The sequence below is a fragment of the Physeter macrocephalus genome, chromosome 12, assembly GCF_002837175.3.
Source record: "Physeter macrocephalus isolate SW-GA chromosome 12, ASM283717v5, whole genome shotgun sequence".
Classification (NCBI taxonomy): Eukaryota; Metazoa; Chordata; class Mammalia; order Artiodactyla; family Physeteridae; genus Physeter; species Physeter macrocephalus.
Window position 1 is genome coordinate 20,783,771 of NC_041225.1, and position 25,355 is coordinate 20,809,125.

The 25,355-nt window shown below is 41.0% G+C and overlaps 1 protein-coding gene across 6 annotated transcripts in view; it reads left to right on the plus strand.

Annotated features, from left to right (window-relative positions):
- The window catches only part of TMEM182 (transmembrane protein 182), a 167,405-nt gene that overhangs the window by 28,394 nt on the left and 113,656 nt on the right, over nucleotides 1–25,355 (plus strand). For 2 of the 6 annotated variants that reach the window (XM_055088986.1, XM_055088987.1), the window contains exon 4: nucleotides 2,719–2,856. In XM_055088986.1, coding sequence (XP_054944961.1) covers nucleotides 2,719–2,856 — 138 coding nt within the window. Of the gene's footprint in view, nucleotides 1–2,718; nucleotides 2,857–4,098; nucleotides 4,416–14,579; nucleotides 14,926–19,560; nucleotides 21,101–25,355 lie in introns of those variants that run through there. The other 4 variants (XM_024116632.2, XM_028496824.2, XM_055088985.1 and 1 more) reach the window with 4 other exon arrangements.

The following is a 25,355-nucleotide window of genomic DNA, read 5'->3' on the forward strand; positions in this document are numbered from 1 at the left end:
ATTTTTTATTTCACATATTGTATTTTTCAACTCTAAAAGTTCAGCCTAGTTCTCTTTTTTATAGATACTACTTCTATTTTGAGAATTTCTATCTTTCTATTCATTTCAGGAGTGTTCACCTTGTTTCATAGAAGCTGGTTCTAAAAGCTACTTCAAAGTCTGTCTGATAACTCACATGTCTGGATCGTGTTTGTGTTGGCATCTACTGATCGCTTGGTCCTTTGAGAATTGGTCAGATTTTCATGGTTGTTGGTATATCAAGAAATTTTGGATTGTATCCTGGACACTTTGAATATTTTGTTGTCAGTCTCCACGTATTGTTAAAATCCTCTGGAGAATACTGATTTGTTGTTTGAATAGGCAACTGACTGGCATGGTTCTGTCCTTTTCCTCTGCGGTAGTAGTTGCATTGTCCATTCGGTTCTCTGTGCTATTTGGGTCTGCCTGGGGCATCACCGCTCTGGGCTTGCTCTGGTACTTGGGTGGTTTTTATACTGTAATTCAGTTCTCAGAGCCTTTGCTATACATCTCTGGGTGTTTTCTGCGCGTGTGCAACGTGGGGAGTGAGCTCAGTACTTGTACAGATTCAAACACAGAACTGGAGATTCTCTTGTCCAGCCCTCGCTCATCTGTGGGATTTTCTGCCACACCCTCTGGCTTCCACGGCCCCTTTTCCCCAGTTTCTCTGGGTAGAAAGATGGGGTTCCTTCAGAGTTCTGGTCTCCTCTGCTGTGGCAGAGTTCCCTGCAACAGCACCAGTGCAGACCAGCAAGAGAAAAGGTGATTCCCCCACTCTTTGCACAATTGGGTTTCTTTTCCTGATTCTTCTATCCTGAGCGTTGGATCGTCTTTGGGATATTAAATGCCCACTCCCCGGGGGTGGCAGTGCAGATCTATGTTTGAAGCTGGCTGTGAAGCAGGACGAGGAGAATAAAAACACGAGGTCCCCCCGTACTCTGGCTTGCAGAGCCCCTCTGCTGCTTCTCTAGCCAGCATGACGGCCTTCACTAGGGATACTGTGCTCTTTGAACCTTTTTACACAGTTCCCAATTTGGCTTGCCTTGAGGCCAAATCCTGGATGAAAAAAATAGAAAAAACCCAGAAAACCCCTTGTAGCTGAGTTGATCTTTCATTAAGGTTTCACTTCCGTCCTTAACCCACTTGCTGTTGTTTACTTTCCAAACTCCTGTTGTTTGCCATTTTGTCTCGTCTTAGTTGTGATTGGAGGGTGATCACAGGGTGATCGGAGAGGTGATAGAAGGGCTCCTTTTACCCGGACCACCTCTTACTAATGTTTATACCCCTAGCACTTGCCACAGTACGACCGTGTGATAGTGCACTAAATGAAGTGAATGAAAGTGTAAAATGTGAGGCTCACCAATTATCTAGTAAACTCTGGTAGGACAGGGATGGCAGACATTTGGCTCAAAGCCTTTCACTCTTCCTTCCCACACTGAGAGCTGATCAGTACTTTAGTGCCCTGTGCCTTGAGGAGCCTGAAGACAGCCGCAGAACACTTCCTCACCAGCAAGCCTGGCAGCCACTGCCAAATGGACGGCATTGGCGTGTGAGGTGGAAGCCTGCCTTTTGCTTCTGTCTTCAAAACCGAGTTATTCACACGGAAATGTAAGCCTTCTTTTCTCATGTAACCGCAGTGGTTCCTCTCCTCGATTTTTCCATCCTCCCAATTCTCTTTTCTCTTAAAGATTCCAGTTGATTGACATATTTTTTCCTTTGCCAGGTGGGCTTGTTGAGAAAAATCTTTCTTTGCTTTCTTATAAAGTTTCTGTATTTTCATAAAAAATTGTAATTTCATGAATGTGTTTCAGTGAGCTTTCCCTCATTTACACACGTAGGAATTTATTTTTGTGTTTTAGCCTTTGGGAAATGATGAATTTGTTTAAGAGATCGGTAATTATCCCCCTCAAAAATGAACATTAGAATTCTTCTTTATTTGATCACTGTATGTCACCAAATCCACAATTTATTTATCACCAGCTGCATCCATTAATTCAGACTTACTGGCCCTTGACTAAGAGACCGCTATAACTTCTCATTTTAAATCTTTCTAGGAACAAATATTAATAGAAAGTAGTAAGCCTTAAATATATCTGATCTTAAATCTCAGTCTGTACAAACCCTTTTTTTTTTTTTTTTTTGGCTTTGCTTGTCGTTTTTATTACCTTAAGACTATTTTCCAGTAGAGTCACAATCTAAATTGAAGTGTACTTTTTTGTGAGGAGATTGGGGGGACCATTACCAGCTTCTGAGGGATCACTGTGGTATAAGCACTATCTTGCAGGAATTAAGAGGCAGCATTTGTGAATGTGAATGCCTTTTTATGTCCTTGTCCTTTTGGTGTGAACCCCTATGTGTGACCTATCTGGGAACTTGCTCAAGAGGAGTCTTTATAGAACGTTAGGTGTTCCCACTTCTAACATGGATAATCTGGTTAGAAAAATGAGCTCCCAGAGTATATTAAGCACACATGTGGTGTAAATACCAAGCGCTTGTTGATAGAAGTTCGGCATCATCGAGTCCAAAGTCGTCTGGTGAGGCTTCCTTTTAAAGAGAACTCAGGACCACAGCCTGGGATTCCGTCCAGCAGTGCTGGGGCTGAAATTAGAAAACTGAAGAGAGAAACTTACTGTGTGACAGTCTGCTGCGTTCACAATCTAAGCGTGCCTTTCTCTTGTCCTTTTCTCCTGGGGTCTGCAGTTTACCGTGGCTTCTGGGCCGTCCTGATGCTTCTTGGGGTAGTTTCTGTGGTGACTGCGAGCTTTTTGATCATCTGTGCAGCCCCCTTCACCAGCCATCTTCTCTATAAAGCCGGGGGAGGCGCCTACATCACCGCAGGTACGTCCGTTGTGAAGGGTGTGATTTCCAGCCGTGGTTTTTCCCCATATCTTCATATTTTCCCCTTCTAGTTTCAGGGGTGAGGCTTCTAGCAGTAATAATATGTTAATATTCGTGTACGGTATTTCCTGAGTGCTACCTATGTGTCACACACTTTTCCAGGGACTTCCCGTTTTCCATTTGCTCATTGTATCCACATTCTATGAATGAAGACACTAGGCAGGGAAGCTCTGCTGTAAGAGCCTTTTAATCTCTCTCATCCTGTTAATTTTCTACCTGTGAAAGGGGGTCATAACACGTCTCTCTGTAATATCCGGGCGTAGGTGAAGCTTTCTGTGCGCTCTTAAGAAGGTGGCCCCGTTGTGATATTACAAACCCTCATGATTTATTTATTATTAGGTAAAAAAAGCATCTTTTTCTACATCATCGTCATCCGTTTTCTTAATTGTGGTTCGTGCGCATATTTAAATACCTTCTCTTCTTTGTAAAACCTGTACTTTTTTCAGTCAGCTTTCCAACTAGTCTAATTCCTGCTAAAATGATCATAGTACAGATAGAAAAATAATTCAATAGGTGAGTCTTGTGAATTTTAAGACTTTTGAACTTAATCAGGAAATAAAAGCCAGAGCGCTAACCTGAAAACAGGAGCACAAGGTTTTTTGTAAACATAAACATTCTGGGAATTTAGACGAACTACACTACGACTAAGACCAAACTGTACCTGAGCTGGGTCTATTGCAGCATCCCATAAAAGGGACCAGTTGTCTCACCTGGGATTGTAGTGACCATGAAGGAAAGGGACAGAGTGGGTAGCTCTACTGCCTTTCTAATCACTGCAGAGGTGGCTCATGCTGTCGCCCCAAATCATGTAATCGGTGATCAATTAACAAATAGTTCCTTTAAACACTATTTTTGCGTAATATTGTGCTTAATTTTTTTGCGGAGGGAATAAAAAGAATAATCAGATAGATCCTCTGCTCGAAGAGCTTAAAAAACCACAAAACAATAACAGAAAACAAAAGCCAAAACCCACTGTGGGGACCAGGGCCCTCTATTTAACTTATTCTGTCTTTCCTTTTGTCTTTTATTTAAAACTCTTTTCTTCACTGAGTTTTCAAGGACCCAGATTGAGCCATTTGAGCTCATAATTAAAGAAATAACTTTAATAATTGAGATATAATTCACATTACAAAATTTACCATTTTAAAGTATATAATGCAGTGTTTTTTGATATATTCCCAGAGCTGGGCGAAGATAACCACTATCTGATTCCAGAATATTTTTATCACGCCACAAAGAAGCCTCATCCTCTGTTCCTCTGCCCCTTCCCGTCCTGAGAACCACAGATCTGCTTTCTGTCTCTATGGGTTTCCTGTGCTGGACATTTCATGTATATGGAATCACACAATACGTGGCCTTTTGTGTCTGGCTTCTTTCACTTAGATCTCGTAATTGATAATCTCTCTTCTTTACTTCATAATTCCATAAGACCAAACCCCTTATATGCCTTAAAACTGAACATCTTCTTTACCAAATATTTCTTCTCCCCCAAATCACACTGTACTCTCATTTTATTCAAAGGTCTAGTTAAGGTGTGTATTTTTGCATGGTCTTCCCAGAAATAATAGCTCTCTACTAAAATGTGTAAATATTTGTTTCTTCTTCTTCTTTGCTTTTTAATCTTTTAAAATCTTTGTCAATAAAGGGAATACATACTAGTAGTAATTTAGTACTAACGTTATGGGCAACATAATTGTTTTAAACTCAGAAATGCTCTGATCCTGAGTTTGGTCTTATTAGAGAATTGTGTGTTTCTGTGTGTGTGTGTGTGTGTGTGTAGTGCTTTTGAAAAAAAACTGTTGGTCACTTTTTCCATTTTATACTTTTTCTGAGAAAATAGTATATCTAAAGAATTATTTTGGCTGAGGGCTCTGACGGAAGATAAAGCGTCTGATTTGCACCCATGGGCCTGTGACCACTGGATTCTCTTTTTCCAGTGAATCTTTGGCTGCAGTGGGTGTGGGTCTGAAGTCCTCTTGGCTCAGGTCTTTATGCAGAAATGCCCTGGGTTGGGAGGGGTCCACCATGTTCTGGGAGCCCGTCCTGAAAGCCACTCAACCAGACGATTGCGAGGATACTTCTTTTTAAATCTGACTTTTCATTTCCCTCATGGCACTATTCTTTACTGTTTATATAGGACTGTTTATTTCCCAAGAACAGAGAGATATTCTGTTGGATGAGATTAAAAATTTACTGTTTATTTTTTATCAGTTTGGGCAGTAAAAGTGGTGTTCTCAGGAATAAGTAAAATTTACTGTCAGGTAGGTAGCAATTTCTACCATGAGACACATCTTTTAAAGCAGTTATGGGGCAAATAAATCATCCTCAAATCTGAGTGTCATTGACAGAAGAATTTTCAAAACGTTTCAATTGTCTATTATTAACATCCCCAGATTTGTTAATAGGCAACTGATCGTTTCAGATGTGGAGATGGAAACTTACGTACTCTTCTATATGGACACTAGGAAAATATGTGCTAAACGCTAGGTTTTGGGGGCAGGCAGCCAAGATTTTTCTGTACTACGTTTAATATGGAACTGTGCGCGTAGTCTTTTACTGAGTTAAACTGGATTGAGTCTGTCATGCTTTCTTTGGTTAGATGTTATGTTTTCAAAACGAAGAGCGCTCTTTGCATGGAACTAGGATTCCAAACTCTCTCCCTCTTAGGGCTTGCCTTGTCATTCCCTGCCTCGCGGTCTTCCTTTGCCAGCACTCTGTGCTCAGCCGGGCAGTCGGGAACAGGTGCAGCCTGGGCCCACAGTTGCTGTGACTGCTTTATCAACGCCACAAACAAGATTGGACACTCTCTCTTTATTTGGACAGATGGCCGTAAGACAGGGCAGAACCAAATTCCAAGTGGCCATTGCTGGGTGTGTGCACATAGAAGGACTCTTTGGCCTCAGCAAGAAGACAGTCTGGGGGCATTCCACACGTGGCCGTGGCGCGCTGCTGTCACAGCTGTCCGTGTGAGCAGGGGCTGGGGTCCGTGGCTTTCCTCTTTGCTCTGTCGATGGCTCAGAGGTCTGGAGGCCATATGTTGCCGCCCCCTGCACTTGGGCAGATGCCCCCTCAGCTTGGGCCATGTGCTCCCCATGGGAGTTCAGTTCGGGACCAAGCACACGGTAATTGTCAGGACGTTATGACGCCCGAGTGTGTTTCTGTGAGTCTCATCCACACCTCCCAATGCCTAAGCAGTTGCTGAATTTTCTTTCAATGTGGACTCCAGGGGTACTCAGATACAAAGGGCTGACTCGTGTTTTCGCCTAACCCTGTGATACTGGATGTGTTAGGAGAGATGCAAGAAGGCGTGACATTACAAACCATTTGAATTATGTGGAGAAAATTATTGTACAGCTGAATATTCCTGATGCCTGGGCAAAGCGACATAAATACAGGAATTGTTACACGGGAGTAAGATCCCTAAGTGTACAGGTAAGAATGAGGATGGGGTCTGGATGTTCTGGGACACGGATATTGGGTGAAAAGACATAAAAAAGCTAGAAATTAGTATTTTACCAGCATATCAGGGTAGAAAGATTCTTCTTCCATAATTGAAATCCCCTTTTCCTGAATGACAATCTGGGATTACATTTTTCTGCTGGATGTAGAGCTAGACAGAGTCTCACCTGAGTAGAGGGGCCTGGAAAGCTTCTGAATCTTGGCTAAATTCCTTGTTAGAGTCTCACGTTGGTGAGACTACACAGACGTCTTGTAAGTCGGAGGAACATAGAAGCGCACGCTCCAGGCCCAGGGTGTGTTAGCCGAAGGAAAGGACACCTTTGCTGTGTAATTAGTCCTTTGGAGGGTGATGTAGGTAAAGTTGTGGCCTGACTCCTGCCCCATTCTGTGACCACAGGGTATGTTTCTTGCCCAGACAGCTGTTTCACCAGCTGTCTGCCCAACCAAGCTGCTGTTGGTCACCAGGAATGTGCGCGGTGTGAATTGGGGTGAGTTGTATAAACCCTCTGCCAGGTGGGACAAACAGCCTGAGCACGTCCTTGTGGGGCTCAAACCTGCTCCCTTCTGGTCTGGAGGACAGTGCTTTCTAAGAGTGCAGGGATATGAACCCCCTTAAAAACACAGTGTAGGGAAGGTAAGTGGATATGAAGGGAATATAACATTCTTACATGTAGAGGGCAAAACTGACTCAGGAGTAAACTGGATTTGCGGCTTGTTTTTTTATTTCTTTAAAAAAGATCAGTGGAGTTTGTATAGCTCATGGTAAACATCACTCATTTCTACCCGAGATAAGATAGATGCAGTGGATGCCTAGTGCAAGAGACTTTTTTGCCTTAATCCTAGAAAAAATAGCTCACAGAAGCCAAGGGACATGTTTCAGATGCCCATTTCCCTTCGTCTGAGACCGAACACGTGGCTCACAGGAGGCGCTGGGGGTCGTGTCTTGCTCCCCTCGTCTTCCGTCTTCCTCCAGGCAAAGCAGAACACGGCGGCAGTCAGAGCAGGAGAAGGAAACAGCCCCAAAGCAGGAAGGGATTAGGGGAGAGTTGCTGACAGCCTAGAGGCAGGCATTCTAAACTTACGGGAAGCACACTCATCTCCCCGCTTACACCTGCCGTCCCCATGTCTGTATGCTGAACAATCAGCCTGTAAACAGCCGCTGACCCTGGAGAGGCAAAGGGGGCCTCCCGTGTGAGGGGAAAGGGGCCAGGAGGGCCAGTGAGTGCTTGCCAGCTTTTCTAAAGCTTCCGTCTTTCTTGGCATGCAAGAAGTAGGCTCTCGGGAAAATCAAAAGCATAACTTCCCAGTACGGAACTGAGTATTTCACCAAAGTCCAGGACTTCAGCATTTTATTCAGAACTCTGGTTTGTTGGAGGGGGGTGGGGGAAAGAAATAGGGACTAATAAAAACTATGTATTACTGATATATCAGCCAGATGTACTTTTGTCGTAGAATTAGTGTCTCCGATTTTCATGAACTGCGGAAGGGCTGCTCGGATTTCCCTTGTGCTCAGTCCAAAGGTTTGGGCATACAGATCTGCTTTCCAAGTAGGAAGAGAAGACCCAGTCACTCTTATGTTTCTAAAACTACCTGCTTTGTACACTTGCTTTCTGCCTTCAGTTGTCATATTTGGGAATTTATTTGGATAGTATCAGTGTCCAACACAAGTTATTGTGTTGGATACTGATACTATTATCATGTGGAATTTTAATGTCCTTGATCTGATATTTTTTATAGATGTCAAGTGCTAGAACACGTCAACCTTGGTTAATATTAAATAGGAAAGCGCTTAGAAGAGCTTTTATTTACAAAGATACTTTAAAGCCTTATTTTCTTTCTCACATAGTTCTTTGAGCATTTATTTCTCTCCATGTTGCTTATCAGTTGAAATATGTGTAACAGGCTGTTAGAATCAGACTTGTCCAGACTTGGTTTTGGATAGGAACCAATATGGTAAACACAGGTACACCTTGGAGACATTGTGCGTTTGCTTCCAGACCCACTATGCTGTAATTGATGAGTGTGCGATAGCATTATGTCTAAAAAATGTACGGACCTTAATTTAAAAATACTTTATTGTTAAAAAGCGCTAACCGTCATCTGAGTCTTCAGCAAGTTGTAATCTTTTTGTAATAGTAACATCAAAGATTACTGATTCCAGATCACCCTAACAAATATAATAATGAAAAAGGTTGAAATAGCGTGAGGATTACCCAAGTGTGACACAGAGACATGAAATGAACAAATGCTGTTGGAAAAATGTCACCAACAGACTTGCTTGAAAGCAGGGTTGCCACAAACCTTCAATTTATTAAAGAATGCAGCATCTGAGAAACGCAATAAAGCAGAATGCGATAAAACACGGTCTGCCTGTATGTGACACTAAAGTGAGGAAACAGGTTCCCAGAGGGAAGAATTCAAAAGGGACATGTCACACCCAGTTCAGTGAGTTTCCAGTGTCTCAACGAGATGAAGGCTGTGGGGAGGAGGGGGTGTGCGAGGGGGGAGAGGAGACCCAGAGCTGGCACGTCCCTGCGAGTCCCACCCAAGCCTGAGCTTCTTACGCCGGCCTTGCTGGAGACAGTCTGGTTCCTGGTCGACTGCTACCCAGATGAGTCGAGGTGTGAGAGGCTCGCTCAGTAATAGCTTTGGTGGAACTTTTCTGAAAACTTGACTAAATGCTCCCCACCCCCTTTAAAAATGTATCTGAGCTGTTTTTCTTTTCTTTTTTTAAAAATATTTACTTTTGGCTGCATTCGGTCTTCGTTGCTGCGCGCGGGCTTTCTCTAGTTGCGGCGAGCAGGGGCTACTCTTCTTTGCGGTGCGCGGGCTTCTCATTGCGGTGGCTTCTCTCTTCGTTGCTGCGCGCGGGCTTTCTCTAGTTGCGGCGAGCAGGGGCTACTCTTCTTTGCGGTGCGCGGGCTTCTCATTGCGGTGGCTTCTCTTGTTGTGGAGCACGGGCTCTGGGCGCATGGGCTTCAGTAGTTGTGGCACGTGGGCTCAGTAGTTGTGGCTCGTGGGCTCTAGAGCACAGGCTCAGTAGTTGTGGTGCACGGGCTTAGTTGCTCCACGGCACATGCGATCTTCCCGGACCAGGGCTCGAACCCGTGTCCCCTGCACTGGCAGGCGGATTCTTAACCACTGCGCCACCAGGGAAGCCCTGAGCTGTTTTTCTGAGAGCTAGAGCAACAGGCCTGGCAAATGAATGCTTTCACTCACATGACATATTACTACGGGGTATAATTAATCTCCACCCTGAAAGGGAGTCTTCAGATGTGTTAGGTGACCAGACTTTCTGGCCTATAAATGGGATCTCTGGTTTGGGATTAATTTTGCCTTGGTGGAAGGGCAGAATGAGTTTCCATCTGCTTCATTCTCCTTTTCCAAAGTACATGTATCATTAACATCTACTATTTACCCAGTACTGTTAAGGCATTTAGTTTGTTTGCAAATATTCTGTTTCATTCCTCACCCTTACTCCAAACTGTCAGTTTGCTCTTTGGTTTCTGTACTAGATTATGTTATGCATTTTCTGAGGCCTTTTTTTTCTCTATACTTTCTCGTGTAGAAGAGAAGCACACGGAGTACAGACTCATCTGAATGATCAGATCACCACAGGCTGGGGTTGTCCTAGGAAGAATTTTTGCTTCCTGTAACTCAGGGGCTGTCGAGGAGGGGCGGGAGGTTTGCTTGACCGGACAGTGGAAAAAGAAAACGTCCTTAATATGAATAAGCCCCAGTTTGGGTTCACCTCATGTTCTTTCCAGAATGTGCCCTAGTGGGGCTGTGAGGTGGCGTGTGCCACCTGGTGGAGAATTCCAGCGAGACACTGGCAGACACGTTTGAAGCGACCTTTCCTTCAGAACGGGAAGGCCCCATGGCAAGTTTATTCCCTTGCCTCTTGGCCAGCCCTGAAATAGCCTAGTCACATGAGAAGCTCTGACGCTTTAGAAGATTTCAGAGAACAACATTTCTAGCCGTAGCAAGAGCTCATGCCAAAGCGTAACAGTAAAAGTAGCCATTGCTCGTTATGTGCGAGCCCTGTTCCAGGCATCTCGCTGAGTACTTCACCTCCGTTAATTCCTCGTGACCGCTCTCTGCGGTGGGCACTTGAATTATCTCTATTTTACCAATGAAGAAACGGAGACACAGAGAAGTAAAAAACTTGCTCAGTGGTACTCAGCTAGTAAAGTTTAAAGCTTTCTGGACAGTAGACCTAGAAGCAGGGCAGACAGATTCCACACCTCTGCTCTTCAACCACTAAATACTTCCTGAAACTCAGTTATCATCAGTAGACACTTCCTTGGCATTAAATGAAACTGCTTTTCAGATTAAGCCCGTAACTGTTTGTAGGGATGGATATAACCTCATGATCATTCTCTATCAATAATTGTTTCTCAAGAGAGTGCAGAGTATTGAATATATAGGATGTTTAATGCCTAAAATTTTTATACCAATCTAAGAAAGTAATAAATATTTGAAAAATCTGATAGATGATAGACATTACGTAGGTTTGGTTGACTAAATAAAACATGAGGCCAGAAAATGAAAGGGAAGAGGCAGTTCATGTATTTGGGACGTAGTATGAGGAGGTGAGGGCAGCAATGACTATTTGGAAATCAGACAGATGTAATGAAAATGTATAGTCGTGAAGTTATAACTGTTTAAGTTATTCAGGCCATCTCAGAAAATTGGAGAAAAATCAGTGGAAAGTGAGTCAGAAAATGAAAAGTGGAGATAGGCAAAGAATGTTGGCGGTTGACCATTGTGCATTGGTAGTTTTACAGTTTCTGAAATATGATATGTAAAAGCGAGCATAATTGAATTATAAGAGAAGGCAATGTGTATTAATTTAAAGAAGAACAAGCTGTTACATAAATACAATTTAAATTATTTTTAAGAACTTCTAGTTTATTTTATCAGAAAAGCTAATTTTTTAATGAATGAAATATGTACTATATGCAAGACTGCTTTGGAAGTATATTACAATATAATAACAAGTATTACTCTTTAGAAAGTGTAGAATTGGTAAATTTTCCTTTCCCCATTATATAATGATTAGAAAAAAAATTAGGTATACATTTAGACTCTGGATGGACCTGTGAGAGTAGATTCAGCCTGCACTAATGCTCGTGTTTCCTCCTCTGGAATGACACATAGGGCTTCTTAGAAGTTGAGAAATGCCTCAAACACTGCAATTTTGAAGATTCCTAACATATTAAAAGTTAACACACATCAAAATTCATTTTCACATATTGTGGAATTTTTTAAGTGTTTACATTTGATAAGTCAATGCTCCATGCTTTTAAAATACATACATAAAGGTAGTGGCCCTACACATAACGGTTTGCAGGTATTATCCAAGTCTTGTATGAGTATTGGGCTCAAATCAGATAATCCTAATAGACCCCAGTGTCCACCATATCACGAGGGGGCACATGATTCCATCCCCAAAGGTCAAATCCCTTGCCCGTTCTCAAGGGAGATATCTAAATCTTGTCCACTGACTTAAAGCCCAGAGATTCTCTTTAAATATCTGAGGAGCAACTCTCTTTCCTGAAGGAGTCCCAGAAGAAAACAGTTCACGGATGGTAGTCTGCTTCCTAGGTTGTGGACTACTTCACAGGGGTTCATTGTATAATGAAACTTCATAACATTCATTTTTATGTCATATTTTATATGTTTCAAATAATACATAATGAAAGTGTAAAAAAATTAGGGAATTGAAAACAACCGGTTACAGAAAATCCCTGTGCTTTAGGCACTTGGAGAGCTTAGCCTCTTCGTGAGCACTAGTGCATGACTGTCGAAAGTTTTGTTGGCAAAATTGATGTTTGAGGAGGAGAATGTCAGAAAAACAGCTGTGCCCTCAGTAGGGCTTGGTGGGCCTGCTCGGGGTGTGGGCTGAGTCTGGGCAGCTGTGCCCTAGGTCACCGCTGTAACATCAGTAAGCCCGGGGCCATTTTCTCTTTGGGGAATAAGATCATGTTTTGTAAAAAGGTGGGTTTTTTTGCCAATTTTTTTTCAAAACCATTTGCCTAAGGAAATGCTATTCATCCTTGCAAAACTCACTGTTATTTTCATAGGAGCTTAATTCATAATAGCCAAAACCTAGAAAGAGCCGAAATGTTCACCAATAGATGAGTGGATACCACTGGATGAATTGGTAGGTTCATACGGTGGAATCCCGCTCAGCCATAAGGAGTAAACTGCCAACACAAGCAACAACACGGATGGATTCTCAGTCATAGTGTTGGGACAAAACAGCCAGAGACAAAAGGTGGCGCGCTGCTATGATGTCATTTCTATCAAGTTCTAAGGGCAACGCTGCGCTATAGTGATAGATGCTTTCGGTGGGTGGGTGGTGCACGAAGAACCTCTCTGGAGGGACAGTGGTGCATACGTTCTAGTTTTCATGGGTCGTGGCTACACTGATATTTAAATTTACCAAGACTCATCAAACTATACGCTTAAGATCCATACATTTTGCTCTATTTAACTTATACCTCAATTAAAAGACTGAGAAATAATGAGAAACGGTAAACAATAAATAAATGGAATGCTTTTTACCCATTAGAAAAACCTTCAGACCATTGGAGCTTAACATAATACCTTCAGATATTAGTATGGGCTAATGTAAGAAGTGTTTGTATGAAGACTGTTGGTGTCTCTTCCTCAAAAACTCCTTGTGGGGATGTTGTCAGTAATGTACTTCAGTGTTCCTGTGCAGATCTGCAGACGGCATTGTTTATATATTTCTTCATGAATTGCTATGATTCCTTTTAGAAAGATAGTAAATACATAGCTTATCAAGTTTCCTTTTTGCTCTAGGCTTACCATTCCATGAATGCTGCTGTCCTTAGCATTCTTACCCACGCTCCAGATTGTTTTTCTTTATTTCTATACTTAGGATGAACTCTTGCCCTGCCTTCCAGGCAGCTCCACCTGGAGAAGTAACCTAGTCTCCTGCTGCCTCCTTGGAATAGTTTCCATATTGTAGGATATTTTGGAATGTCTTCAACCTGATGTGTCACGCCTGCTATCAGGGTTTCAGTTTGAGTTACGCCACAGGCTAAGCTTTTGATCTCGGTAGACAATTAACTACTGCAGACCTCATTTCCATCCTCTGAAAATAGACACGATGAGTAAGCTGGTGTCACCATCCCTAAAATGTTATGAAGCTTACTTTCTAGTTCTGTGTAGATGCCCTTGCTGAAAATTGCCCTGTCTCCCCGGTGTGTGTGTCCTCTGAACAGAGAAAAGGTGAGTTCTCCTGATTCTAATTTAGTATTCACTATAACTTCCTTCATGAAGCATTTTTTTTGACTGTGGAATTCCACGGCCTCTCCTATGGCCACTGAAAGCCAAAATGAGTTTCCACTGAGTTTGTGTGGAAGCAAAGAGTCCAATGAGTCATCCTGAATTTATGATTCTTCCCCAAGTAACCAATAACTGTCCATGATTCAATCTATTTAAGTACATTTCAAAGGCAGTTCAGTTACATCTGAGCAGCTAAAGATCAAGTTTATTGTTTTTCAGTAACTCCAAAAGGCTTTTTTTTTTTTTTAAATATAGGTATATGTACTTCTAGGCAAGAATATAGGGGTTTGGCATTTGCCTGTCTTTTGGAGAAGAAAGTTTTAATTTCTGTGGCTAGCGTTTCCCTAAGAATGCATTTTAAAATCCAGTTTTTTATAATACAGTATAAAAGATCTTTCTAGGGACTTCCCTGGCTGTCCAGTGGTTAAGACTCCACGCTTCCAGTGCAGGGGGCATGGGCTCCATCCCTGGTCTGGGCACTAAGGATCCCACAGGCCCTGTGGCAGCAGCAAATAAATAAATAAATAAAAATATGTAAGTATATAAATAAATAAATAAATAAATAAATAAATAACTAAATATATAAACAAACCAACAAATAAATATATAAATATATAAGTAAGTAAGTGAATGAATAAATAAATAAAATCTTTCTAGTATGCCTTCTTTTCTGTTCTTGTATCTAAATAAATAAATAAATGATCTTTCTAGTATGCCTTCTTTTCTGCTCTTGTATCTGTGGAATATTTAAGACGTGCAGTTTTTATTTCTCAGCCTGTGACTTGGCGTTGGGGAAATCCTTTTGGTTTTATTTCCATGTTTTTTATCATTAGCAATTGCGCCCCTAATTTGTGACTGATTTTTTTTTTTTTTGCGGTACGCAGGCCTCTCACTGTTGCGGCCTCTCCCGTTGTGGAGCACAGGCTCCGGACGCGCAGGCCCAGCGGCCACGGCTCACGGGCCCAGCCGCTCTGCGGCATGTGGGATCCTCCCGGACCGGGGCGCGAACCCGGTTCCCCTGCATCGGCAGGCGGACGCGCAACCACTGCGCCACCAGGGAAGTCCAGTGACTGATTTTTATGTGACCTTTGTTTCAAAAAATGTTTTCTAAATTGAACGTATGACATTTGTGAGAGAAACTGTGCAAAAATCATAAGCTTGAATGGCTCTTCCCCACACTGCCAATAAAAGAGACCCAACATGTTCTTGACGTGACAATTATTTGTCCATTGTTTCATTGTGATCACCAATCTCCGTGGGCTTTGGGACCATATTTTGATTATGCCTCCATTGAGCAATTTTATGAATTTTTGTTGGACTTCAAAAGATAGAAATTATAAAATTCAATAGGAAATAAATTATGCTTTCAAAATGTATGACCTAATTTAAATATAACTTCATTTAAAACAAATTATTACCTGAATATTAGCAATATTTTCTATTCCTGCTAAAATCACCGTGGCAAGTGGGTTTGAAATGTAACTCACTTGTCACTCAAGACAGTTACTGCTTATGTTTTTATGAATGAGGGTCTTAAGATATCAAGGGAAAAAAATTAAGATTTTTCCATAGTATTGGTATTGCCCCAGAGGAGACTCTTCACTTGGTAGGTGGACCAAATCAATAATACTACTGTTCATTAGCAGTCACGATATCCCACAGAAAGAAGATGTGTCTTTCTGGGTGTGTGAAAGAAACACACACATACTCTCCTCCCTCCCCAACTTATCCAACATATGCACTCTCCAACACACGCAGCCACAGACTTCCCCCACGCTTTTTTTTTTTTTTTTTTTTTGAGTAATTCATTGTTTCTTGTTTTGAAATATTTTCAGACTTACACAGAAATTGTAAGTCCCTTCACTCAGAGACTCCATTCAAATTTTGCTAATTTCCCCAATAATGTCTTTAATAGCAAAAGGATCCAGTCCTGGAACATGCTTTGCATTTAAATGTGTCACGTGAGTATCCATCAAACCAGGATAAATCCTTCTTTGACCTTCATGAGCTTGGCTCTTTTGAAGAGTACAGGCCTGTGATTTTCTAGAATGTTCCTGAATTGATTTGTCGGATGCGTCCTCATGATTGGATTTAGGCTCTTCATTTTTTCGCTGCAGTATCATAGCAGTGATGCTGTGTTCTCATTGAATCTCATGAGGTGGTAAGTGACATCAGTTTGTCATGTCCTTGGTGATACTAACTTTGATCACTTGAGAAAGGTGGGATTTGCCAGGTTTCTTTAGTGTGAAGTTACTATTTTTTCTTTATGACTAATATGTGTTGTGTGGGAAAAGACTTTGAGCCTGTGTAAATATTTATTTCTCATCTAAATTTCATCCACTAGTTTTAGTATCTGTTTTTGCTTCTTGCCTGAATTAATTATGACTTAAATGATTGCCAAATGGTGATTTCTAATTCACCTCTTCCTTCTACATTTATAAGTTCGCATTCTCAATGAACGGCATTCCCTTCTCCCCACTTATTTATTCACTCGCTTATTTATATCTCTGTTGGCTCATGTATTCCTGTTTCATTTGATGAGATGTAATGGGCCTCTATCACTATTAGTTTGATAATCAAATGTTCTCAGAATTGGCTAGCAGAAGCCCCATGATCTGGCTTCTGAAATGCCCACATTATTCTCTGAGCACATCTGTACTTTTTTGGTATAACATGATGTTCCAGATTCCTGTGGTACTTTCTGTCCCAGCCTGCACTCAGCTATTTCTTAGAGATGTCCTAATTCCTGGTATTTAGAAGCCAAGATCTGGACACTTGGTGTCCCCCATGCTACTGGGGGTGTTGTTGCTCCCAGACCCCTTCATGAAGCAGAGCCAGAAAATATATCTAGGTACATGCACACACAAAGGTATATTTTAAAACAAACATATACTTTTACTTCTATATTCATTCATTTATCTCTCCAAAACCATAAATTCACACTGATACATTCAATTCTAAAAAACACCATAAAGTTCATTCTGGCTTTCCCCCTTTTCAAATTTGTAACTCCCTTTTCAGGCAGTGAAGAACTTGACTCCAATTAACCTCAATATATGTATTTATTTGCTTAGTCTAGCTATAAGTACCAGTCTCCTGACTCTTAGCCCCTTACTTCATGCAGGCCCCCATCATCCATTTTTGCTGCCATAGTAGCTAAACCATTGGCCTTTGGTATAGTTTCTCCATGTTTGTTAGTTCATTTTCCTTCTGTTTATCTGCCTGTCTTTACCTACACACACACACACACACACACACACACACACACACACACACAAACACAAGCACACATGTATACATATAAAACACTGGCAATTTAATGGGTAGGGAAAGTAGGGAAGTGCTGTTTTACTCCATGGGTATAATCATAAGCTGATCTGATATGAATTAAATGGGCTATATCTCCAACTAGTGAACAAGTTAAAAGGTTGTAGTGATAGAAACTACTATTATTCATTGCTTTCAGGCTGTAATTGCTCTTCAAGTAACAGCAATAATTAAATATAAGTTAATTCTTCCTTATTAAGAATCATCTACATGATGTCCTGCAATACTTTTAAAAAATACTCTAAATTCAGTAATGGGTTTTGCAATTTTTGAAGAAAAGGTGTATAAATCTACTGGTTTTTCACAAAGTAAATTTAAAAAAATGAAAATACCTGAAAGTACAAGAGAGTCACATGATGTAAGGAAGATTAAAAAAAAACGGGGCTTCCTTGGTGGCGCAGTGGTTGAGAATCTGCCTGCCAGTGCACGGGACACGGGTTCGAGCCCCGGTCTGGGAGGATTCCACATGCCGCGGAGCAACTGGGCCCGTGAGCCACAACTACTGAGCCTGCGCGTCTGGAGCCTGTGCTCCGCAACAAGAGAGGCCGCAACAGTGAGAGGCCCGCGCGCTGCGATGAAGAGTGGCCCCCGCTCGCCGCAACTAGAGAAAGCCCTCGCACAGAAACGAAGACCCAGCACAGCCAAAAATAAATAAATAAATAAATTTAAAACAAACAAACAAACATATCAACAAATAATAAAAAAAGGTTTGCAATGTGTTGGCATAAGGCAAATGGTATGCAAATAACCAAGGCAAACCTTTACATTAGCAGAGCATACTGTCTGTATATTTTCTGAAAAAATGTTTTGAAATGCTCAGAGTTGCTAGACAACACATGGCCTCACCATATTGTTGTCAAAATCTGAGGCACAGCTCGGCTCTGTGAGGAGTTTGCTCGCCGGCTATGGCTTTACTATTTTTCTGTGATGCATTTGTCGTTCAGTGGTTAAATTGCTCTGTTCTGTGCTCCGGTATTTGCATTTACATTACAGACAACAGAGTGAAGGAGGATGGTTCTTATTAGTGAAGCATCTACATTGATTCTTCACAGCTTTGTAGTTTGTGTCATGATTAGGAGAAAGTTCCAGCTCTGATGCTGACATACTTCAACATACATATGGGCCCTTCTTCCATGTTTACTTGTCAAGATTCTTCATGAAACTGATGACCCAAGAGGGAGAGGACACCCTAAATGCTGTAGGAGCACAACTCACCCCAGAAGAGTGATTGAGGGCTAGGCTGGTAAGAGCCACTCTCTCCTGCCCACGCTCCCAACCTCTGCTCCTGATCGCAGGGCCGCGCTGACCTGCTAGACAGAATGTCGTTAGGACATGGAGATTTCATACCTGATGGTTCAGTTAGTTAATTCAGAGAGTGCAGTATATCCTTGACGAGTTTGGATTGAACTTTTGGACAAATTACAAGTGTCCTGAAGTATATTTTGCTTTGGGGCAAATTCGTGTGCGGGGACCTCACTCACTAGTGGATCAACTTAGCAGGCTCTTCTGAATCTGCAGCTCAGTGCAGTGGTATTGCCTCCTTCTGTTGCTATAGTAACAGTCACATGGAGAAGCATATGCTTAGTAGTATTCTCAAATTTTAGCATTCATAAAGCTCTTCTGCCATATTGCTTGTTAAGGTCAAGGGTCCAACACCATGGTACTTCTCTACCCTTATAATTCCACCAATATTTTTGAATAGGTGGATTGCAGTTACATTGAAATGGTTGATAAATTATCTTGCCTTCTAGTTAGTGGTTAAGCATTTTCCATCCTTCCCTCCCTTCCTGCCTCCCTCCCTCTCTCTCTCCTTCCCTCCTTTCTTTCTTCCTTCCTTTCTTTTGTTTAATAACGCTCTTGATCTCAAACCTGAGGTTTTATATTCCACAGAATGTTTCCTAAAGAGTCATCTATATTCTTTTACATTAGTTCAGTGCTTCCGTCTCTGTTCTTGTCTGGTACTTACCTTGGCTTCTATTTTCACTGCCATATGTAACTGCAATACCAGTTAGCTGTGTTATAATAATATAACAAAAGTCAGAAAGACCTGAACTGAAAATCAGCTATGAAAACTACCAGCTGAGTTTGCATATACTTAAAACTGTGGGTTAATAGTACCTGTTTCACAAGTTTATTGTACATATTGAAAGAAATAATGTATAACAGTGCTTGTCACAAACGAGGCATACAGTAAAAATGGATAAATGTTAGAAAATAAATTCCGCTAGGCAGGGATCTTTGACTCTTATAGTTCACAAGCACCTAATACAGTGCCTGGCACACAGTAAGCACTCAGTAAATACATGTCATCTGTTGCCATTTTTCTTCTGCAGCTATAGCCCTCACCTCGGTGCTCTGAAAACTAAAGATCAATGATGTGCCTGTAAAGCATACAATAAAAGGTCTGACACAAAGTAGGTGATTTAGCTAGAATTATATTTTTATAGTTATATCATCAGGCCTGTGATTGGTCTGATATAGCATTCTGGGGCAGACATCTTCAGAAAGGCTAAAGGTCTTTTGTTTTGTCCTTCTCAGGCATCCTGTTTTCCCTGGTGGTGATGCTGTATGTCATCTGGGTCCAGGCAGTGGCTGACATGGAAAGCTACAAAAACATGAAAATGAAAGACTGCTTGGATTTCACCCCTTCTGTGCTGTACGGCTGGTCATTTTTTCTGGCCCCAGCGGGGATATTTTTTTCTTTGCTAGCTGGATTACTGTTTCTAGTTGTTGCACGGCATATTCAGTTACATCACTAATCAAACTATTGCCACCAGTATTTTCTGGAGAGATTTTAAATCAGAGCTTTTTTTTAAAAATTTTGTCTCCATGATCCTAGCATAGAATGAGTTGATGTAACTTTTTAGCTGCTATGTGGATTATCCATTTTACTTGTGATCTTCTCTGATAAGAGGGTCCTAGAATCTCTCCAGACTCCATCTTGCTTCCATCTTATCTAAGTGCTCTCAAGAATCTAGTTTTTTAGGGAACAGGTAACATGGGCCTTCCCTTCACTGCACTTGTTAGAGTTTGCGGGTAACAAAGGCCTGGCAGTAGCAGAAGACAGTCACCAGGGGCAAATCATGATTTGAGTTAAGTGTCCTCCTTGGCATTCACTTCTGCTACTACTGAAAAAACCCTTTGGGATCCCATATCTGATAAGAGGTTACTATCCAGAATATATCAAGAACTCCTACAGCTTAACAACAATAACAGCAACAATAACAAAGCAAATGCCAGATTTAAAAAGGGGCAAAGGACCCGAGCGGACGTTTCTCCAAAGATGATGTACAAATGGCCAAAAAAAAAAAAAAAATGTCCTTTGGAGATTAATTAAGAACAACAAACAAATGTTGTCAGAGCATTTACTCCATTTCTTCTCCACACACATAAATATCCACATACACATATACTGACACCTGTGAGCAGACTATTCCTGATTTAAAAATAGACAGCAGTTGTTCTTGTAGCAGGGGCTGCGTGAATTTATCAGTTACGATGGGTCACAACAAAAACAACACGTACTTATTCCGCTTTCTTACCAAAAACAAGTTTGGTTATGTAACGTATTCACTTAATTGTGCATGCTTACATAAATCTTAAACTATATTTAAAAGAAGCAAATCTGTATACCAAATCACATACAATGAAGATTGGATTTTTATGAACTTAAAGTGGGTTAATTGTATATGTAGTATGGTTGAAAACATGTAAAAACCAAGCGCCTTCACTTTGTACATAATTCTATTCGATATTTTTAGATTTCATTTAAAAATTATATTGCTAATATGTTCAGCATGTGAAAATTTATTGATGAAATGTGCTTTTAATATGCACTCAACTATAAACTTTCGAAATACTTCCAGATGAGGATGATAACAGCCTTGCTTTATTAAAGACCATGAAATGTGAACTTTTCCCAAGGTCTTATGGGTTATAGTTCTTCTGATCATTTGATTCCCTTAACTATCGTCCCTCCCTGTCTTCAGCTTTACAGCAGGTATGTTAACATTTACAGATCTGCTGTTTCCTTTAACCTCTTGGAAGATAACTTTCTGGGGATGGTTGTGGGAATGATTCTTTATTATTCACTAGAGTAGACATTTTGCATATCAAAGGTTTTTGTTTGGCACTAATTTTGATTGAAATCAAATCCATCTGAGAAGCCTAGGTCGTATTTGCATTTTGGAAGCCTCCTGACAGAGGAGTTCCGTGTTAGTGAAGGAGCGGAGGCCCTGCGTGGCGTTCGGACTGTGTTTCAGGCACAGCATTTTACTCCGCAGCTGTTTGAATACCGAGGGCCTGACTCGGAGGCACATGAAAGGGTGACCACCTAGAAGCCGCTGTAGGATAGAGGCGTTGTTGCTTTCACCCCCGGGGTCCCATGATGGGGAGATTGCCCGAATCTTCTCTGCACATCTTGTACTTTCCATTAAACCTTGTTTCAGTGAGAGGGCGCTCTGGGGGAAGAGCGAAGATCTGAGGTATCTGCAGATCACCAGGGCATTTTAGGGGTTAGTGACAGGGCTTGCCTGTTTAAAAAAAAAAAAAAAAAAGACTTCAGGGCCTTAACTGGTCTCTCAAGCCATTTCCGTTTTATCATAAACGTTTCCCTGGTCCTTTCCTTTGTCTTTTTCTGTTTCATTTTTATATTGCTTCATTTATTTCTTTGCTTTTGGTTTGATTATTACAAAAATAATTATGGGTTCTGTTATGCATATTGACTGTGATATTAAGTTGTGGCATGCAATTAAGTTTTCCAGACGATGCTAGATGTATTTGCTTATTAGTTCATGTCATCTGTAAATACAATTCCTTTTTGTAGAACTTTGGAATGGAGCCTTTTTCTATGTATTATACATCATTTAAATTTCACATGCAAGCTGCTTTTAGTAAAGGTTTGAATATTTGTAGTTTTCAGATGGTTAATCTTACTTTCTAATACTTATGCGACTCCCATATATTTATCTTAAGGCAGTTGGCTGAATATCTGATGTACATGACACTTTTACACAGATCCACACTTTGCAAGTGTTTCATATAGGTGTAGTGCATCGGTCACATGCGTTCGAACACATTTCCTGACCTATTTCACCAGCAATCCATGGAAGAAAGGAAGGTGAGTTGTATTTGCTGTGTCAATGAGTAAAATATACTTAGAAATAGCAGATATATTCTCGTCACAGCCTTCTATCTCATTTGGGGTAGTGTGTTTCCTTTTATTTCTCTGTTTGGTGTACTGATTTATTTCCAAAAGCTTTCAAATGAAGTGTTAAAAATCCTTTTAAGAGGATTGGTTTTGCATCGTAAAGTTTCAGTTCAACAAATAAGATGTCTTTTTGGTGACACTTCTAGAAAGAGTGAGGAAAGAGGGCAGTGAGTTATGTCCTTGGACTTCGGTGAAGGCTGCGATCTCTCCATATTGTGTTTGCCCAAGGAGTTTCGTTCAGTCGTGTGGCAGGGAGCACAGGAAACTGGCTAGAAAACCCCTCCAGAGACAATGAATGAAGATGTTCAAATTGGGGTTGAGCATTTAGGACTTTAAATACTGCTACTGGGTGTGCTCTTACTGGTCATTGGCTGCTTTTATGACTAATCTGTGAAATGTGTTTACTGAATTGAAGATTAAATCCACTTATAAGAGTATATTTATATGATGGAAGAGGTGTCAGTGTTTGGTAAGTATCTATCTATCTGTCATCAACTTTGTGTGTGTATGTGTGCGTTACATTTGTAAGTTTGGATAGAGTTAAAGTGAATAGTGGAAATCAATATATTTGAGTAGCACATTTTTTAAAAATTCAGTTTCTCAGGGACAGTGACATAGTTGTTTCCCTGGTGGGCTCTACCAGGAATGGCATCTCATACGAAAGAGGTGAAATAGAAACTAAATTTGTATTGATTGTCTGAAGGAGTTAAATATCTGGAGACATTTTTTCAGTGATGATCAAGTATAGGCAGAGAAATGCCAACAAAATCTTAGGAATAAGGTATGTTAGATATGTTAAACACCAAGGAGGGCGGGGAAATAGTTAACATCATACATATTATAATAGGCATAAACTAAACAAAGGAACATTTCATCTGATGAGCAGGGAAAGAGGAAAGAATAAAAACATCCGGTTAGAGCTTAGAGCTTCTGAACTAGCCGACTTAGGCAAGTGGTAGGAGCTCTACCCTCAGGACCATTACCATCAGCCTGGGCTGGCTGTGGACGTGGGAGTATTAGAGAGAACAAGTCTGAAATGACAGAGGAGTACAAGAGGCCCCCTCTGGCTTTCGAAGTGTCATTTTTTCCCCTCACGTGCAAAATTGAAGGGGCAATTGGATGGTTGAACTTTGTAAAATGATCCACCTCTGGTTGTAAAGAATCATAGGGTAGAGCTAGTAATTCTGTTGCACATGTATATGTATATATATGTGGTGTGTGTGTGTGTGTGTGTGTGTGTGTGTGTGTGTGTGTATGGAGAGAGGGAGTGTGTGTAGAGAGAGAGAGTGCGTTTTCCCTCGGTACCTCCGTATCCATGGGGGACTGGTTCCAGGACCCCTGCAGGACCCTACCAAAATACACGGATGCTCAATCCCTTATATAAAATGGCACTGTATTTGCATATAACCTGTGTATATCCTCCTCCATACTTCAGATCATCTCTAGATTACTTTTAATATCTAATACAATGTAGATGCTATGTACATAGATCCCAGCATGGCAAATTCAAGTTTTGTTTTTTTGGAACTTCCTGAAATTTTTTTCTAGTACTTTAAATCCGCAGTTGAATTTGAGGGTGTGGAACTGGTGGGTATGGAGGGGAGGGCTGATTATACATAAGGTATCTATAAGCAGCTATAAGGTATCTATAAGTAAGTAAATTAGAATGATTTTTAATTCTTGAAGGGATGATTTTTCTGGTTCACACAAATGACAGAGGTAGTCTAAACTGGCTGTATGAGATGAGTATGGTTGGAGCCATTGGCGTCCTGCACTGCTCCTGACTATCGTGCAGGTAATTTAGCGGGGAGAAGGCTCACCGCAATAAAATAAAAACTTTTACTATTCCATTCTTCTGGGAATCCGGGCGTTAATGGTTCTTCCTTTATATGGCAACTCTTTTTTTTCCTTTTCTTAGCACTTCTTTATCCATTAATTCTAACAAGAGACTCTGCCACTGTTAAAAAATTCACCAGTGCTTGCAGATAGCATTGCTATTGCAGACTATCTAAACAAATAGATATTTAAACAATACAGCTTAGAGAAGAGTACAGTACAGCTTAAAGAATAATGCTTGTTGCCTCATATTTTGCTGTGGGATATGCAAGACACTGTGAGAAATACTGGCATATTGTCTTCACCCCCCAAAAATACAAGAGACATTTTTTTCTCAAGATTTTTATGGGTATATGTAAATATCTGGAGAGTTGTCAAACAGAAAGTTGGATTAATCTGTGTGTGTGTGTGTGTTGATATGTATATACATATGTGGTATGTATGCATATGTATTTGGATACAGATTTGGATAAAACTGTATATTTGTCAGTAGGTATACATCTGAATACACATGTACCTATATATATGTGTATTTATAAAAATATTTTTACATCTATAATGTATACAAGTATATATACGAGAAATGCCTACATTCTCATCATTGTTTGTGGATTTCCACATAGCTATCTGTCTCAGGCATTCCCAAGCTCTTAAGGTTTGCTGAACAGGAGGACACACGTCATCTTCATGCTATTGCATGCCTGTCCCCATGGAGGGTGAGGAGTATCGGGGAGACTCAGTGAGTGGTGTCATGGCCTCTCTCTCTTGGATCCAGGGCATATGTGGTGATGCATGTGCAGTGGACTATTCACTCTTACCCTGTGAAGGCCCAAGGGCAGTGACCCTGTCTTGAACATCTTCTAGCAATTGATACCTAGCAATTGATAGCTGTTGGTGAATATTTAACAGTTATAAACTTGGCTGGATAAAAGGATTCCTTTATAAAGCAGCATGCCTTGCTGATACGTTCATTCAGTCCCCCTGCAGAACATTAAGCTGAGTGGATCCCCCCATGGATTCTTTATTTGGTTCACCTTAGGGAGAGGCTTATGGTGTGGTGGGGAAGGTGATAAACCTGCATCTGAAGACCTGCGCTCCAATTCTGGATTTTAAACTTCTGGTTTGGAAGGTTATTCCACCTCATTTTGGTGAGTTCTTCACCTAAAATATTTACTAATTTATTCAACAAATACGCACTAATTGTGTATACACCCATAATTGTGTACACGCTGTATGTCACAAATGGTGCTAGATGTTGGGTAGATGTCGGATATAACTAAACAAAGCA